This window comes from Syngnathus acus, chromosome 9 (assembly GCF_901709675.1).
Source record: "Syngnathus acus chromosome 9, fSynAcu1.2, whole genome shotgun sequence".
In the NCBI taxonomy this organism is placed as follows: Eukaryota; Metazoa; Chordata; class Actinopteri; order Syngnathiformes; family Syngnathidae; genus Syngnathus; species Syngnathus acus.
The window spans coordinates 13,007,792-13,026,900 of record NC_051094.1 but is presented as its reverse complement, the minus strand read 5'-3'; the positions used below and the strand labels follow the sequence as shown (position 1 = coordinate 13,026,900).

The 19,109-nt window shown below is 40.6% G+C and overlaps 1 protein-coding gene across 9 annotated transcripts in view; it reads right to left on the bottom strand.

Moving 5' to 3' along the window:
- Positions 1 to 19,109, bottom strand: part of fbrsl1 (fibrosin-like 1) — a 223,067-nt gene that overhangs the window by 117,930 nt on the left and 86,028 nt on the right. For all 9 annotated transcript variants that reach the window (XM_037257811.1, XM_037257806.1, XM_037257812.1 and 6 more), the window contains one exon: positions 17,782 to 17,817. In XM_037257811.1, the coding sequence (XP_037113706.1) occupies positions 17,782 to 17,817 (36 nt within the window). The remainder of the gene's footprint in view (positions 1 to 17,781; positions 17,818 to 19,109) is intronic.

Sequence of the window (19,109 nt, the reverse complement as noted above, 5' to 3'; positions counted from 1 at the left end):
CAGTAAAACAGTTGTACAAAAAGAAAAAAACTTGTTTACTTTGATGAAAAAAAAAAAAAAAAACACATAATATAAAACTAAAGTCTGCATATGTTGGAAATAATTCCAGGACCCTTGGATGAATCCCAAATGAAGATATGTATTATGCTTACAGTTCCTGCCTGAGGAGTGTGATCTCTGGAAGAATACAAGATACGAAAATATAGTGAACATATTCCCATCAGCACCCACCCCCTACCTGACTGGCACACACACATTTTATTCACACTGCGGTAATTGCCGCGCCAGCTCATTTGAGCTTGTCATTTCTTCCGATAAGACTGCGGTATTAAAAATGACAAAAGATGGAAACACACAGTGTCATGCACATTACACACCACGTCTCCTGCAAAAGAGAGTTATTGCATTTTCTGCAGGGGAGGAAAGAGCCAAAATATGACACTTTTTCCAGAAACTGCTATAACTAAATGTTGGTAAAGATATGCAACATTGCAAACAATACTGCACACCTAAAAAAAGTGAAATACATTTCTTCAGAAGCTAAAGTATAATATAATATCCCAACACTCAACAACAAAGCAACAGAAACAGCAAAATATAAGCATCATCATGTCATAGATTTCCATAACCATTCATATCATCATCCTCTGCAGAGAAAATGAAATGAGTCATTCTGTCACTGAACATGAACAAAAGGCAAAAGGATGAGAAAACTGCAAGGACTAATCAAAATTGTTTTGCAGACACAACAGTCAAGCGGAAACCTTATGAATCCAAAACCATCACTTTTCAGGAAACTAAAATAACGATGTCTATTGAGCCACACCATGTTTGTTGAGCCCTGTCTTTGACAATGCAATCAGAAAGAAAAATATTTTCAACGCTTTACATTGGTAAATAAGTCTAAATCTTAAAGCACTCAACATTCTTTCACATCCTCCCACTCTCCTACCTCTCCTCTGGTACTCTCCCTGCAAATCTTAGTCAGCCATGATTAGACCCTTACTTAAAAGACACAACCTCCACCCTGGGAGTCTCGGCAATTATAGACAAGAGCTACGTCTTCCCTTTATGTCCAAGATTCTTGAAAAGAAAAATCACAGCACAACCAATAAATTATTCCATCATCTCTATAAATCTATACTATACGACTGAATCAGTTTGTCTTGATTCAATCACTCTACTGCAACCGCCCTCACAAAAGTGGATGAAGCTCTTTTACTACGAAACCCACAAACATTAATTATCATTAGTGTTACTACTTGATCTCAGTGCTGCCTTTGAAGCTGTTCCTTGAAATTTGTTTTGGTTTTAAAACACTTTCCTGGTCTAGTTCTCATTGCTCAGTAAACACACACTGACAATGTGACATCTGAGACGTATCATGGAAAATCCACTTTCGTTGATGATTCAGTTCCTTCAATATATGGAAAACGACGGACACAGTAAAGCGGTAAGCTTGAGATGACACAAAAATAATAACCTGTATTTCACTTTCATATTATTGATGCACTTGTTTTCATAGCATTAGCGTCGGTCTTTCTGCTGATTTTAGAGCTGTGCGTTCTATGTTTTCATTTCTTGTGGGTGTATTTTGAGTAGTAAAATGCTCTCTATGAAATTTACTGTGTAGGACTACAAAGCCTAATCATACAATATTACCAATATGCTTAGATATTTACAAAGATTTAGAAGTTGAGTGGTACGTTTAATGGCATGGTTCTGCTTGACAGTGAACTGGCAAAATATGGGCATAAAACTCAGTTTGAAAGCTGAAGTTGAGGTGAAAATGATTCATTCTCTCATTTTTATGAAACTGTCGGTGGCCGAATAAATGTATTATGCCCTTTACATCAGTTTCGTGATGACACAATTAGCCCTCAAACGGAGAGCCTCGAGTTGTCACTTCAGTTGAACAGCAGGGGGTTCAGAAAGAACAAAACTCTTTTATGTCTTTCTTAGGGCTAACTCTGGTTATTAGCAGGAATCAAATGATCCAGCAAGTCCTATGCCAAAGGCAAAACCAGAGATGAGAGGCCAATTGCATGAATGTGTGTATGGCCCGTGCGAGAGAAGTGCCGCAGAATACCATTAAAAGTATCTCCAGGCATCATAAAGGATGGATGGAACCAAAAGTCACAGTTGAGAGAGTGTGAGATTTTTTAAGTACTTTTTTATAGTAAAAATGTTATTCTAGTCAAGATTGTTTGTGGAATATGAATTAAGCATGAATGAAAGAATATCATTGAGCAACATTTTGCAGCTGTATGAAGCAATTCAAAATATATACAAAGAGCTGTTGTTCACTGTCTAGTCATAATTGTTCCGTGTACTAAGTGCAAATTGACAGTATGTTTTGTAGAATATTGTCAAATTATTGAAAAGGTTTTGAAAAAGTATCAAGTTTTGCTTTATTTGGTCATATCGCCCACCCGTACCTGAGCTCTTGTGAGGCAGTCACCTGAGATGGATTAAAAACTGCTTAACTCATATTCTGCAAATTCAATATGAATCAGAATGTTGTGCTTAGACTAGTGGGGCCGTCCGTCTAGTACATAATATGACCAAGAAAGTTTTTGTCTTTGACCTCTTTTTAAGTACAACTGAACAGTACAACAAAGGGCTTTGTATGAGATTTTTTTTTCTCGTTAGGCTACATGGTCCACGATTTAAAATTTTAATAGGGGAGTGGTGTTAATTATCAATCCTACCTGAAAGAATTGGGTTGATATTGGGTTGATATTTACAAATGGTTGGTGGAGTAATTTGCTCGCAGCATTGTGCAAAACCTACACAGTCAGTTTTAATGTAACTTGATAGAGGGGTAGCTTGATTAAGACTTATTTCATTTCGGAGTAGGGGAACATGTTTCTCTAAGAGCCGCTCTCAGGTAAATTTAGGAATGCAGGGGCTACTTTGATGTTCTACTTGGCAAACACGTATGTTCTACACGTTAAAACCAATCTATCAACTCGTTATTCAACTGTCAGTATGAGGGCGCTAGGACCACAAATGTCAATGCCCGGCACATTGAAATTGTAATTTGTGATCACAGCATGCAAGACGTCATTCACCACAAATTTGTCTCATTTAATCCACTCTCATTCACTTCACTCGACCTCACTTTATTGTGATTTTTCATCCCTCTCTGTAGCTCCTCCAGATAGCATCCCTTGCCAAGTGGATGCAGGCCAAGTCTATGTTGGTGCAAATTTCCTTACTGTTGTAGCACATATCTGGACTTGGGATTGGCGAGCAGTCAATTCTCTCATACTCAGTATGTAAAAACAAAACAAAAGTGGGATAAATATTTTGTCATTGTCGTCTTCTTGCATTGTGACCAAGCAGCGCAGTGGCTAACCACATCTGGCAATCGAACTGTACCTACACACCTTGACTAAAAAGACCAATTGTGAGGTTTTCCCTTTCCATTGACTATAATATGCACTTGGAGAACCCAGATGAATGTGATTTAATATGAACAAACAAGTCCAAATGCTTAACGTTGTCAGAAAATAAATGGAAAATGAAACTGAAATGGAAAAAAAACAAGCACATTTTGCTGCATACTGTATGTAGGATGAACATTGTTGTAATACCAGGGGATCTGTGCAGGTATTTCTAATAAACAGAAGATATATGTAACAAAGAATATGACATTCTTCAAGTAAACCCATACAATTAAGATACTTGTACATGGGAGTCCACCAAAAAAAGATTAAATCAAAGGTCTCACAAACCTGAATATTGAGGTGAGAGGTTGCACTATTCATGCAAATCAAAAATTGGAATGGAGAAAAAAGACATGACACACAGTTCATTTAGTATTTATCCTCCAAGCTTTAAATTGAAAGTAGACTAAAGATAGCAGGAAAACTATGTTGACGCATTATTTGGATCCAATTTACCAAAATGAAAAAGCATGCGTTTAATCTTTAATGGAAGTAGAGAGGATCTCGGGCAATATAAATGGGATTTCATCCTACCTGTTAATAAGTGTTAGGTGAAAATAACTACCGTCAAGTCATTAAAAGTGGCGCTTACAATGTCGGAAGGGTTCGTCATCTCCCAAGGTGTTACCGACAACCAGAGACCCGGATAGATGGGCCATCGCCCTGATGAATTGAGCCATTAAGGTGAATGACCAAAATGAAAACCTTTGCCTCTCAGGGGAAAAAAAAACAAAAACTGACTATCACTATGCTGAAAGGACTGCCTGAAAAAATGGGAAGAAAGGATACTTGGGCAAAACAATATGTCTTCACAGCATCCCAGCATGAAACACAACAACAAACCTGGCTGGCAAGAGACAAGCGGAGCCTGTGGGATATATAAGCCTTCATTACCGGGCTGTCAGGTTATGGATGCAATGCCTCAGGTGCAATATGGGAGTTTAAAGCGGTGTCTGCTTGCTAATTACAAATTTGGCAACACACAACCATTAAAGACACAACCCTTGGTGTCTGCTAAGCTAATTTGTCTAATTACATCTTTGTAACTTATGAAAAGATCTAACATTACCCTTAAGGCTTTCTTGTAGAGCGGGGCTGTGGAGATGGTACTAAGCGTAACTGTCTTGCCGTCATCTACGTATCGAGTCAGCTGCGAGGCACTGTAGATGCAGGATAGATTGTGAAAGGGAGGTGGTAGGACCCCTGTTGGGTGCTGCTGTAACTATTTATACATCCCAGAGATTCCTCTCCCATAGGACAGCCACCCACATCTTGCCAACATGCCTGCTGGTGTATTTTCCTCATTAATGTGGCACTTTCTTTTTTTTTTAAAGAATTTATCAGCAAAACCAATATTTGCTGCCAGTTATGAGATGTTTGGGCTCCTAGTCAGTGTAATAGATTGCTGTTGAGCCGTCACAGCCGTGAGAACCTGTGGCAGGTCAGCTAACAAGCATCTTTAATGGGTGGAGAAAAGGGGGAGTTGGGGACAGCCATTCATGGTGTGTCAATTTCCTGATGTTTGACAGGCTTAACAAAAATCCCAATTATCTTGATTGGAAAATGTGAAGATTTCCGAGCTACATGCAGCACTTGGGCCCAAAAGGGATTCAAAGCATCCAGGTTGTCAATCAACGTGGTCACACGCGCAGCAGCTTGCTCTGTGAATATTTCAAATGACGTGGTCGATATAGTTTTGACAAATGGATGATATTTCAACGGTTAAAGGGGAAGCCTTCACAATAACTTGTTGTGTTTGCCCCCACTCGTCTAAACACTGTTCTAATATGAATAATGAGATATGGCTGCTGATTTGTTGCAGTGTGTTCAGTGTGTGTATTTGTGACTTTTTTGTTCATGTTTAATGTTGTGACAATATTGTTTTGGGCATGATAATTGTGAAATGTTCAGACTGTTTCCTCACAATCACATTTCTTCTTTTTACATTATGTTGAACAGTCTTAAAAAATTACCCACATTTTCTTGAGAATAATTTAGTCTTTATTTTTTTCATGTAACATTCCCATGAGTTTCAAATTGTTTTTGAGGTCAAATGAATCCCTCACATTGAATCATTGAAAAACAAACAAACAAGGCACAACTAAGTCAGAAAAAGAACAAACAGGATGATGCCATCTACCATCTTCCTTCCTCTCTTCTCTTGTCTGCAAACAACAACGGCTTGTCCACTTTGATAGCATCTCTTGGGTAAAAGAATACAAGCTCCCAGGAGCCAGACACTTGCTATTTCCAGGCCAAACAGTCTGCCTACGTGGTGCCTGGCTCATCCACCAGTTCATGGGGGAGCATGTTCTTATCTACCACCATGCAACTAAATAAAGTGTGTTGCAAAATAAGAGTATCGCGTTGCATGCATTAAACTCGACCTTATTCATCTCAAATTTGTCATCAGACAATCAAGCCACACATAACTTTGTTGGCCTACTTTTGCAGAGTGGATTGTTTGCTGCCAGCCAAACTGAAATCAAGGCAAACCTGAGAGTCATTATGAAGCCAATACTTTGTCTCACTCTCTGTTTTTCAATAAGGTGAGATTTTATCCGGCCTCCTCTGTCAGTTGAAGGCTAAATGATGGGAACCACACAATCAGTTGCGCTCATCTCGCTCAGCTCTTTTCCAGGGAAATGTGTGGTTTCTAAACAAGTCAGACAAGATTCACAAAGTGAATCTCAGGGGTTGACACTACACTGAATGACAGCACAAAAGACTTTTGTGGATCTTTTTCATCTTGTTTTGGGGTACAGCAGGACTTCTTTGGCTCGTTTTAAGATTTGCTGCAGCCAGCTAATGTTTTCTGAGAGGGTCTGTTTGGAAGGATGGATTGGGCGCAAGTACAGGGAAGCTGGGAGACTTTGCTGGCCTACAAATAAGTCAGACCCGATAACGTACATCCGGAGGACAGAAAATGGAGCTGAATGACGGTCTTTCCCAGTGAAACTATAATATGGCCACTATAGTGTGAAAGTTTATTCTTCTTGCAACTACTTTTACCATTGTAATCATGGCCTCTTGACATTTGGGCTCAATTGGGCTTTTTGAATTCTAGGCTTCAGATGAATAGGACACAACATTAGACCTCCCAGGATGAATGCACACTAAAACAAAGTAATCCCTAAATCCTACTGAGACGTTCTCTCTCTCTCTCTCTCTCTCTCTCTCTCTCTCTCTCTCTCTCTCTCTCTCTCTCTCGCTCTCTCTCTCTCGCTCTCTCTCTCACTGAAAAAAAAGATAATCCAGATGAGACGGATGTTCATCAAAAACTGTTAAGAAAAATAAACGTCAGTGAAAATGTGCAAAATAAAAATCATTATTCTCTCTGTTGGAGATTATTGTGAGTAAATAAGCAAGTCATGCAAACTTCATTTTTGAAATTCTTAAATGCCATTTTTGAGATTCTTTAACACAGCACATTACTTTTCATAGTTTATTACTGGCCTTTACTCAACCTAGAAAAGGAACACTCACATAGATTAAAAATAGAGATAGATAAAAACAATAGTATAATCTAATACTAAATGCACTAAAACACTAACGTGTAGTCATAATTTCCTGTCTTCAGTGTCCGTGCATCTCCTTTATCTCTCGCTTCCTAATGCATTAGCAAAGCGCGGCAGTGTGAGGGCATCAGTGGCAACATCAGTGCTATCATGGGCACTTTAACATGATGAAGCACACCATGGCGCTGCTGGCATGAATAATTCACATTACCTCATGGCCAGTGGGAGACAGAGGGGGTTGGCTTTGTGACTATGAGTTGTGGGAACAGATGTGTGATTTCAAAGGAACACAAGTTTCTGTTTTGGGTGAGCGAGGAATTTTATTTCTGTTTGATTGCTCCCTTTTTAATTGAGGTAAGACTTTGAGCTGGGACGAGCAAAATGAATACGGAGGGATCAGAACAGGAATCATTGGTTAAGGTATGGAAGAAGAATGGGAGGTGGTCTTCTTCACCATCTATCACAGTAGCACTTTAATCATTGTCAAATAAGTAGCCCTGTTCAAGCCCATCTTTTATCATTACCCCCAAATGAATCTATCTTTGAATCACATCTTTGAATCACATCACCAAGGAGAACACTCACTGCCTACTGCCTATTTACATGATGGGTAGATGATATGGAAATAGGATACATGATCACAAAATGGCTTGACTGAGGGTTTGGATTCACATTGTTGGTTGGGGATGCCTTCTGAATCGTGTCTACTCTGAAGAATAAAATAAGTGTAAGTGACTGCTGCAATCAGATATGTCAGTGTCTCTAAACTCAATGCAAAGCTTTAATGAATGTAGTTTATTGAACGGCACTATCAAAACACATCATTGAACACGTTCCAATAAAAACGTGTATGTCATTTTCAACACTTCAAGGCCTCTGAAGTCTAACTAACCTTTGGGTCACCAACTCTGCCAAAACTTGAATATAAATAATTGAACAAAAGTGAGCATGAACACTTGGCGTGGGATTAGGGAAAGAAAGGTTTCTCTCTATCCATTTCAAAATTGTCACAGGGTCCTCTCAGAGGCAAACCTTAATCTCTTCTAATCGCACTTAAGCATGTATGCTTCATGTCAAAAAGTCTGGTTAAAATGTTTAACCCTGTAAGTACATAATACAGAGAAGAGATTACACTGTGACAATAGCCTGTAAATAGGAGAAATTAGAATGCCACATTTCAGACACCCTTGTTGACTACATGAAGCACAACAGCTAATGAATTCATTCTGCCAAATTTCAAGATGCACTCCCCCCCAAAAAACTGTTATAAACAAGGAAAAGCAAGGAAAAGCAAGTCAGATAACATCAGTGATTGGTTGTGATTAGCATCAGCCTCCTTACGTGTACCGCAGAAATTCAAATTGCAAGCCTGATATACAGCCAAGCTAATATTATTATTCCAGACAGTGTATAACCCAACGGCAGGATGATTACATTTGACTTGCAATGATTTCCTCCCACCCCTGCATGAGAAAACAGCTTGGAAAAACTAATAGACCTATTCCCCAAAGTCGATTTGTTGCTCCTGTCTTACTTTAAATACAGTTTATCGCTGTTGTGAAAAGTGTTTTTATTTATGGAGTATTGGGTATGTAGATATAAAAGTAGAACACTTCTGTCCCTCAACTTTGCCGTGTGCAGTACCGTTCAAAGAAGGATTTTGCACATGTGGCACAACAAAATGCTTATGCATCCTCCACTCTGCTCCTACTCATCCTCATTCTCATCACCAATCACTTCTCCAACCTAGATCTCACCAAAACTGTTGGTGAACGTCTGGCGAGTATTTCGCAAACTTTGCGACCTTGAACAAACCCTGAGGGAAAAGGAGTGAGAGAAAATGTGTGACAAGCATTGCATCATTTTCATTTGCACATGATCCTTGTTTGTGTTTCCAATCCATTCTCTCATTCCGAATGGAATGTAATACGCATTTTTTGGTAGATAGAAGTGTATAAGTGTGGTATACGTACACACGTTGAGTCTGACTGAGGTAGTGAGCAAAGCACCGTTTGTATCATTTATGGGTATGGTACTTAGTGAAGGAGAAATTACACCTCAGAAAGCAAGTATCGCTTATCTAATTAAGAGCTGGCAAAAAAATGCCATCAGGATCTAACAGATTTCATCCCTGAGCTCTTTTTCTGTCTGCAGAGAGCTGTTGAAAAAAAATGAGAAACACGGGCATGAAGAGAGGGGGATGAAGGGAGACACAGACATTCCTAATCAAGCTTTGCCTCCGACACAGCTCGATTTAACCTTGAGGAGTAATCAGATCTGACTTGCTTAAATGTTAGCATTCTTAAATCATCAGGAAGTGCCTCCAAGGAGACGATAATCACGGTGCCAAATTGCTGCGCTCGCTAATTTCATTTCTCCCAAGCATTTGCTTGTAGTTAGTGTTGATTATTCAATGACAGGCTTTTAATGCTGCCAGATCCCAAGGGTGTTGCATTAATGTGGAATAACTTGCAACATAAATGAAAACAAAGCAAAATTAAAAACATTACTTTCTAATCCATCCAAGTTTCCTCAGACCTACCAATGCCCTCCTCTCCTCCCTCTTCAATCTCTCACCTCACCCCCCTCCCATGGTGGGAGTTCAAATCTAATTCTCAGCCCATCTGGCAGGCGTAATGAAGGCGGCCCGGGCCTGTGGTGCCCTGCTGCCATGGCTCGGTGGAGCAGGAGGCTAGCTGGCAGATTGGGTTAGGATGAGTGCAAGGGAGTCGAGGAACCTGCTGAGCGAGTAAACCGGCCCAGTTAATCTCCCATGTGCCCCGGTGTGATGAGGGCCAAGGCCAACCACATACTGAGGGCACAGTGGCAGTTTACAAAGCGTAAACTGCGGATGGTGGAGCACTGAAGACAGAGGGGTTGGTTCGCTCTTCTACATTGAAAACATCAGCTGGTCACTACTGGTAAATGAAATTTTACTGGCCCGCTTCGCAAGCTAAGAATAACTTTTTCTCGAGCTCACATTAATCTTATGCATGTCTGCTGTGTTGTTCTCAAAACTGGATGGGACTGTTTAAAAATACAGGATCGATCACTTGAAAGAATGTGAGGTTTGGGATACGAGACTCATGATTCGTGGCCGCTTTTTATTTAAAGCAATAATGGCATTGCATATTAAACAGTCATACCTCCCCCCCACCGCATTTTATGTACTACTCATGTAGTACATTTCAGGTTCACAGTGACTAAATCTACTATTCTTCCTCCTTTGGTCTTGTCCTGCTTTTTAAGTGGGCTCTACCCAATGTCAAAAGTATTAAGTAGAATGCAGGCTTGACATGAAGCATATTAAATGTGATTTGTTGAACATATAATGGGCTGGTAAAAAAATATGAACTACAGGTTGGTCTTTGGATTAATCAGCCCTTTAAGAATTATCGTAGAATGAATACTGATGGACCATTTTTATACAATGGAGAGATTACATGCAAAATATATGGCTGCGGTAATTAGTGTCTTGGTTTACTGAAAAGATACAATCACAGTAGCTGTTCTAACGCCTTGCATCAAAAACAAAACCTCACGCACAACCATGTAACAAAAAGCTACATGATGACAAAAACAGTAGGCCTTCTTCCGCCGTGTACCCGACTCGGAAAGAACCAAAACACTGTCATTAACAGTTACTCTCTTTATAAAACACACCAGCATCAGCTGGAGGTATAATTGCTCCTGCTTCTCCTGTAATCTTATAGCTTACCTGCTGCTCCTGTCAGACACTTGCACCAGAGGGGATGCGGGCTGTGTGTGTTGCCTTTTGAGACACTGAAATATTACTTTTGTATAGTCAGATCCAAACTTGGCAAGGGAAGAAGTGGAATATATTGAGAGAAATAAAAGCAAAAGGATATACAAGACAAAAAAAATCAAATAAGTATGTGTTGTTCACTGAAATCCCAGGAGCAAAGCACGGGGGCTCCGGTGAAGCGAAATGATGTTCTTTCTGTGAGTGATTAGAAGACAAGTGCAAGAACATGACCTACTTAGTACAATGTGTTTGTGCAGATCCCAGGAAAGGTAGCAATGCTACAGGAGTTAGAGGGTGTCAAACTCCAGTCCTCGGGGGGCCGTATTCCTACATGTTTTCGAAGTTTCGCTCGATAAACACGCCTGATTCAATTCATCAGGATCATTATCAGGCTCCTGCAGAATGTGAGGATGAACTGATCATTTGAATTGGGTGTGATTAACGAGGGAAACTTTGAATACATGCAGGAATGCGGCCTCCGAGGACTGGAATTTGTTTGAGAGTAATGTTTTAACTCATGAATGTTGTGAAGTTTCATAGCAGGAATAACTGCAACGGGGTCTTGACAGTTTTGCATGCTTTTTTATTATTTGATTTTATTATGTATACTATTTTCTTATTAGCCATTAATTATATATTTGACTTAATGATATATTTTAAAATATGTACCTACAGCACATTGCAAATTATTATATTGATATATAATTATTATATTGATATATTTCTACACAGACTACATCTTAGATTGAACAAGCCTTTATCAGCTGACCAGCTGTTAACTTCCACCGCTGCCAATAGCAATCTATACAATCCGTTGCATCATCAATAGGGGTTTACAACGCTGCTTTTCCCAGCATCAATGCCACAAGAAGTCTCCCCTGACAATCCGCCACTGGAATCTTCCATCGCATTGGGCAAATAGCTGGTGGTAAACGAAAGCTGCTCCTTTGCTAGCATGGCACTCCTAACATATCATTTCATTAAGCCCATACATTTTGCGTGAAGGATCTTAGGTCACTTAAAATGTGCTCGCCTTCATTTTTTCCACTGAGTTTCAAAGATGGACTTGTATCCTTGGATCATAAATAGATCCTTCGTTCCAAAATTGTCACACTTTCCATTGCTTTGATGTGGTTGAATGAAACCCAATGAAAAGCCATTTTATCCCAAAAGGTACAATCCTGTACTTTAAAACATAAGATGGAGTTTAATATTTTGCACCATGAGGGAAATTAGAGTACCTTGAAGCACAGTAATAGTATGTTTTTCTGGTAGACGGTTTTCTAGTGTGTGTGTGTATTGTAGGACAGTCAAAACAGAACAAACAGATGTTCTTTTTCCTCAAAAGAGTATTTTCCTTTTGTAAGCCCCAAGTTCCCATCAGTGCACTATATGAGACAATCCCACCTCTATGGAACGATTATTCGCAATCCGCAGGAGGCTTTCTCTCCCTTCAACTTATCTCTGGTGGGCTGCTATGGTAGCGTGCCCCTTTCCCAGATAGATGTTTGTAATTGGAGCTCTAATTTATGTTCAAACCTTGGTGCAGGATAATGATATGGAGCATTGTAATTTGCTGATGCAAATTGTACGTATAATGGGGAGCCATAAAAGCCTCCGCAATCTCGGAGACTTGCCAAACACCCTGAGCGTTCATTACAGCCCTCATTAAAACATCCGCATCGGCATTGGGACCGCTTACAAATGGAAGAAGCATGTAATTGCTGCTTGATTGTGGTATATGTAACATATGATAAAGTGGAATTACCACTTTATTTGTCTACAGTGTCAGTGAAACTTAATGGGCAGAAAGCCTAAACAAAACCAATCCTTAGAGCATTGTTGGCCTACAACATTATGTTTTTTCGGGAGGTTGGGGATAAGTGGGCCAAATGTGAGCTTGGGGACAGTGCATCCAGGACAAACTGAGAGTGATGATATTCAAGGACTAGCTTAGGGGGTAGAACTAATGCTTTCACCCATGAGAGCCCGTGTTTCATTTGGATGAACTTCAACATGGGTATATGCTGAAATACATTAACTGGATTTAATAGAATGAAAGATTAGTATTGTTCTTTTCCATTAACAAGGTCCAAAGCCACCACCATACATTTACTTCATAAGTAATAAAACTAGATTAGAAAATGAAATACCAAAGGCACCTTTAGCAAAAAAATATATTTTTGCATGAATGTCAATAGTTCCTTTGGAAGAATGGCTGCTAATCATTTTCATCTTGTTGATCTCAAATCAGCGCTAACAAAGAGGTCATGTAGAACTGAATGTACCAACTCATGAGCAGCCTTAAGAGAAACAGCAATTGGCAAAGGCATTAAGAGTTCGTTTTGAACAACTTGGGGAATTTTCCAGAGGCCGACTCGACACAAATTCAAAATGTCACACTTTATTTAAATGACCTGTCCCAATGCCCTTTGCATTTGTGCCTTTCTAATGCATCTCCATTAAGTCAAAACCCAAGCAGCATAACTTAAAATCGCACTTGTCTCCACACCTCTGAATGTCTGCAGAGCGCCACTACCAGAGAGCTGTGTGTGCTCAGCCACTGGAAAAGGATTTTCAGCCAAGCCATTCAGCCAGGGCCCCAGAAGCCCAAAGCCTTTATCTGCAGACCCACTGATTGATGTGTTGTGGGCCCTGTTGCGGTTAACAGCAATTTTTATCTGTTGCTAACGGCAACAGCCCAGGTTTGTGATGTGTAGAGAGCAGCGGGGCCCAGAATCCGGAGCCAGACCACACACAGGGATAAACAAATAGGTTTTCATGGCAGACAGCCCTGATAGAGAGGCCACTGACAGGCGGTGCCCAACCCCAAGAGCAGCACGATGTCAGGGCCCCGACCCATTCCTGCTGGGCTCTTGGTTCCCTGCACTAATTTTCACCATGTGAAGAGCCGGTATGGTGGAGACACCTGCACGCCTCTCTCACTGACAAGGAATCAGTGACAGAGACGGGCATTTATAGACAGAAAAAAAGAGAGCGAGAGAGAATGTTTAAGAAAGTTCCCATACAGCAAGACAGTTCCTTGAAGCCTTTCTTTCATCTATCGCTTACTGGGTTTAACAACTAATCCAGTGAATATGAATTGAATTCTAGCTAATAACAGCCAAATTTGATTTACAGCATAATTTGTAAAATACATCATCCCTGAAACAGCAAAGTGAATTTCAACTTCTAAAAAAGGCACAGACACACACATACACACCTCCAAAACTGTTGGACTCATTGAGCATTAAATGTGATTATGACACCCCAAGCAGTGGAAGTGAAGCTGCGGGTAAGCTTTACTCAACTAAACTGCATAGCTGAGGTTTAAATCCATGTCTGCAAAAGATAAAGCTTGCAAAAACATTCAAGTGAGATTATATTGCATAGACAAAGATTGACGCTTTCATTGTGCATGAAAACATAAACCATAGTTTGGCCTTGGGAGGTAAAAAGAAAGGAGGTGGTAAACTAACTCAATGAATCCGAAAGGAAACGGGGGGGTGTTGTTGTTTTTTTGCCGAGCTTAACTGTTTCCTCCTCTGTAGTATATATCCAGCCCAGCGGCAGTGAGAGAATGGGCAGATCCTTGGAGTGAGATTTTCTGACAATTTCCCTGCTTCGTGTAACTCCTATCTCGCAGACACAGAGGAGGGTGCTGGATTCTTTATCAAAAAGCCCCTGAGAGAGTGATAAATCGCTTGAGTCCAGACCCATCCGCTCTGAAACAACAAGCACGTAGCAGCGCAGGAAACAAGGCACATATATTGTCTCCCCAAAATGGCAGACACTGTAATGAAGCCTGCGCAAAGCAGACAGGATAGAGTCGCCCTGATAAACAATTCCATATCCAGCCCTTCACACGGTGCGCGATAGGAGGTCAGTCCCACTGTGACATATCGCTGCTAGACTTAACAGACCCGCTATTAGCAATCAAACCTGAGACAGAGATGAAAGGTCAGGATAAGGATGACTCGGCAACATGTATGAGCTCAATTCTGTACCTAGGTCTTTCTCACAACTTGCTCCACAACTTGTTTGGGGGAAAGAAGCACTGATTGATGCGTGCAATCTGCTAGGTATTAAATTATACAAGTATGTGCAGCTTAATTCTGTATCTAGGTCTTTCTCACAACTTGCTCTACAACTTGTTTGGGGGAAAGAAGCACTGATTGTTGCGTGCAATCTGCTAGGCATTAAATTATACAAGCATGTGTATTCAATATAAATGGGTGATTCTCAGAAAGTGTGGTCCAAATTGCATGGTCAAACTCTGACTCAGAGTCATTACTTTCTTTCTTTTACAATCAATCGCCGGATTTTATTGCTTGCAATATTGCAGACATATTGGAGGGATAAAATCAACAATTTGACTGAGATTTGTGCTGTTGCTTTCGTGTGAATGTATTTTGAGTGGGTACAAATAGCCGTCGCGACCATTTCGACATGACATTACAACACAAGTATGTAATTAGAAGCTCTTTCTACTTTTAAAATGCATCAGCTTCAAAAACAGTTGTTACCAATAAACAGCCAGAATATCAATGTAGAATATCAACACAATACCATTTAATCGAGTCCCACGCTTTCCATGATTAATTATACGATGCCATTTAAAAAAAAAAAAAAAAGGTGTCTCTTGTGCTTCTTAAGAAATGTCAAATCCAGGTCCAGAAAAGAAAACATGCCGCAGTTTGGGTTTGGCCACTGGTGCTTCATATCAATGAGCAGATAAACGAGTCAATAGCACTTGGGAGCTTGATTAGCTGTCAGTTGATTACTTAGAAGCACAACAAAATAAAAAAGAGCAAACATTTGCTAGATAAATTAATAAAGTAAACAACAATGTCCATTAGTTTAAGCATTAAATACCTTGTCTTTGTAGTGTATTCAATTGAATATAGGTTGGAAATATTTGCAAAACCTTCCCTTTTACTTACATTACACACAACTTCCCAACTTCATTGGTATTGGGTTTCGTACTTGTACTTGGGTTGTCTGCAATCCTTGATTTTAATCAATTTAAATAGATTTTTTTCAAGGAAGCTTTGAACTTGGCAAGGAGCCTGAGAAAATATTAAAACATGAGTGGAGGTCCTGGCTCAGGCTGTAGAGCGGGGCGTTTAGTAACCGGAGGGTCGTCTGTTCGAATCCCTGCTCTGTCCGAATCATGGGTCACTGTATCTTTGGGTAAGACACCACACACGTTGGCTATAGTGCCACTCACATTGGTATATTCCTGTTTGGTGGTGGTCGGAGGGGCCGAGGTGAACACTGGCAGTCATGCCTCTGTCGGCCTGCCCCAGGGAATTTACGTCATTTACCACCACCAGAGTGTGAATGTGTGAGCGCATGAATAATGTATCCATTGTAAAGCATATTTGAGTGTCCACAAATCTGATGCATTATTATTATTATTATATTAGTATTACTATTATTGTTGTTATTATTATTATTATTATTACAGCGTAAACATTATGATACCCCATTTTTCACTGGTAGTTAACTATTTAAAAACTTGCCAAACAAGCTTGAAAATTTGTAGAAAGTCAGAGCAGTAAACGCCAAAAGGCGGCAGCGCTCAACCGTCTTTTCTGTCGCAATGGTTGCCTCCCCCCCACTGTACTAGCTGGGCTGACCTTCCTACACTACCCTTCCATCTCAAACATAGCCCTCCACCCACATGCATAGCCTCTCTCTCTCCATTTTCCTCCAGTCATAACATTCAGTCCAGCCGCTGGCCTTCTCCAAGACCTTCTCCTCCTCCCATACCCACTCAGCCTTGCCTGGAATCTCCCTGGAGCACCCCGACCCCACAACCTCTGCCCCCCCTTTTTGAAACCATCATTCTGTAAGGCCCGAAGCACTTACAGATAAGATGCCGGCAGAAATCAAGTGGGCTCGGCAGCTGAGCAGATTGAGAGTCAGAGCTCAGTACCCAGGAGATGCCCGGAGGCTACAAACACTGCAGATAGCAATGTCGGAAAGCCAGAAAGTGGAGACAGACAACATGAGACTTCCTGCCCTCCTTACCGGTCTATCTTTTGCTTGCACAATGCCGCCTTCAAATCACCACCCACCGAGCCTTCGCCACATCCATATCCGACCCCCCTCCTCCTTTCAAATGAAGAGAAAGCCTCGCTCTATGCCGACTCAAACTGACAGCTTGAGCCAAAGGCCTCCACGTGCTTTTTTGGAAGGACATAGTTGTTTTCATCTGTGAACCGCCGGGGAAATGTGACATGCTCTATTAAAACAACATTTCAAAAAATGCATGGTGATCAATGTCTTTTGAAGTTACATTTTGTTAGGGGCTTTAATAGAAGTCCTTTGAGGCCGATCAACAATGACAAACCATGTCAACCATTGTAGTTGTTTTGTTTGTTTGGATGGCTGCTTTCAGTTTGCAAAATGAATCGCCATATGTCACTCATCAGCTAAAAGTAGCACGCTTTAAAGAATATTCCTCTTATGAGCTCATTTTTACGCAAAGGACAGAAAGGACAACTGCTGTCTCTGTTACCAGGAGACAACACACATCACCGAAATGAGAGCACAAATGTGCGGTCCCAAAACTCAAAGGGGCGACACAACTGATGTTTCAACGGGATAAAAATAGCCTGCTAACAAATTGTTAGTGTGACTCCTGTGAAAGAATTAGCTGAAGGTTTAGTGGCTGTTGTTTTCTTCTTGATGAAAAACATAACTAACCTCAATCTCTGCACACTAGTTTCATACTGATGTTACAATGTTGTGCTATATGCAAGGGAATTATGAATTCAAAGTAAAAATAAACTGAATGCAAAATTAAAACGTGGAAGGAGCCAAGAGAGATGCTAATGAAACCACACTCTTTTTGCCAAGGTATTGCAGGACACCTTGCTACGATATAATCAGTCAGACAAAATTAATGTTTCTAATATCATGATTTCTCCATTACACTATTTAATATAATTAAAATGTGGAGCGCTGGGGCCATAAAGCGGGTCGTTGAAGATTGTAATTCCGCCATAAAGCTATGAAGCATGAAAATGTCACTTACCGAGTAGTCGCGGCCTGACAGCGAGTGAGTGGAACTCTGTAGGGAGAGAGAAGAGAACAAGAATGACCTTTAAGGAGCATTTCACTCCCTGACACAGACATGATGAAGCAGCGCCGCTTTAATATCAATATTCACGTTAACCTTTTACCCAGCCCGCCATGTATGCCGTGGCAGCAGACTGCTACCCTAAGTTCTGGCCTCCACAATGGCGCTAAGCTATGAGTTATATTCAGCTCATAGATGTTGGTATGTTTTGCAGGCGAAATTTGTGAAACTTTAAATATTTATTTAAATTAGCAATACAAAATTGTTTGGACTTGTATATGTGTTACCATGCAGGAACGAAAAAGGAAAATAATTCAAACCCTGTAGTATAATTAGGCAACTGACCAGGGCGGTAAAATAATTAAAACCCTGTAGTATAATTAGGCAATTGACCAGGGCGGCACAGAGTAGCATTGGTTAAGCACGTCCGCCCCACAGTTCAACGGTTGCGGGTTCGATTCCAGCCTCGTTCTCCCCGTGCCTGCGTGGGTTTGCTCCGCGTACTCTGGTTTCCTCCCACATTCCAAAAACATGCATGGTAGGCTGATTGAGCACTTCAAATTGCTCGTCGGTGTGAGTGTGAATGATTGTTTGTCTCTGTGTGCTAGCGACCGGCTCAGGGTGTCCTGCCCGATCCCAGCACGCCCGTGACCCCCTTGGGGACAAGCGATACGGAAAATGGATAGATGGATGGATGATTGTATCAGGGTTCTTTTTCCCATTGTATTATTTTTTTTTCAATTCTTTTTGTTCACTGCTTACACTAACAACATGGCTGCGAACAAAGATGTGGTTGTTAATAAAAGCAGAGCCACAGTTGCCACCACTATATTTTGGGACTTTTCTGACCCCTCTGGCGACCACTTTTCAAGGACATTTCAAAAATAGAATAGACATGAGTGTGAGTCATTTTCACATTGTTTTCTGTATGACATTGAAGCAGTGAGGCGGAAGGCAAACTGAGAGTCGACCGTGCTGATCATTACCAACGCACGGTGACCAGAGGTAAAGTATAAAATTCCAAGCCACAAATATTTTGCTAAGGTCCCTTTGTCTACCGTATGTACAACTCTACATGGGAAAAGACAAACATGCACCTGTCACATCATGCAGGTTGAGGTTCCATTATACGATGTTTAAAATGACAAAAAGGATTAAGTTTAAGGAAAATTTTACAAGAGTGTATTTACAGTATATAATTTCTGTGGAAGGGAATGCTGGGAAAAAAAATTCAAAGCTTGGCTGGAATCAGGATTATATAAATTCACCAAGGGGGGTGAGGG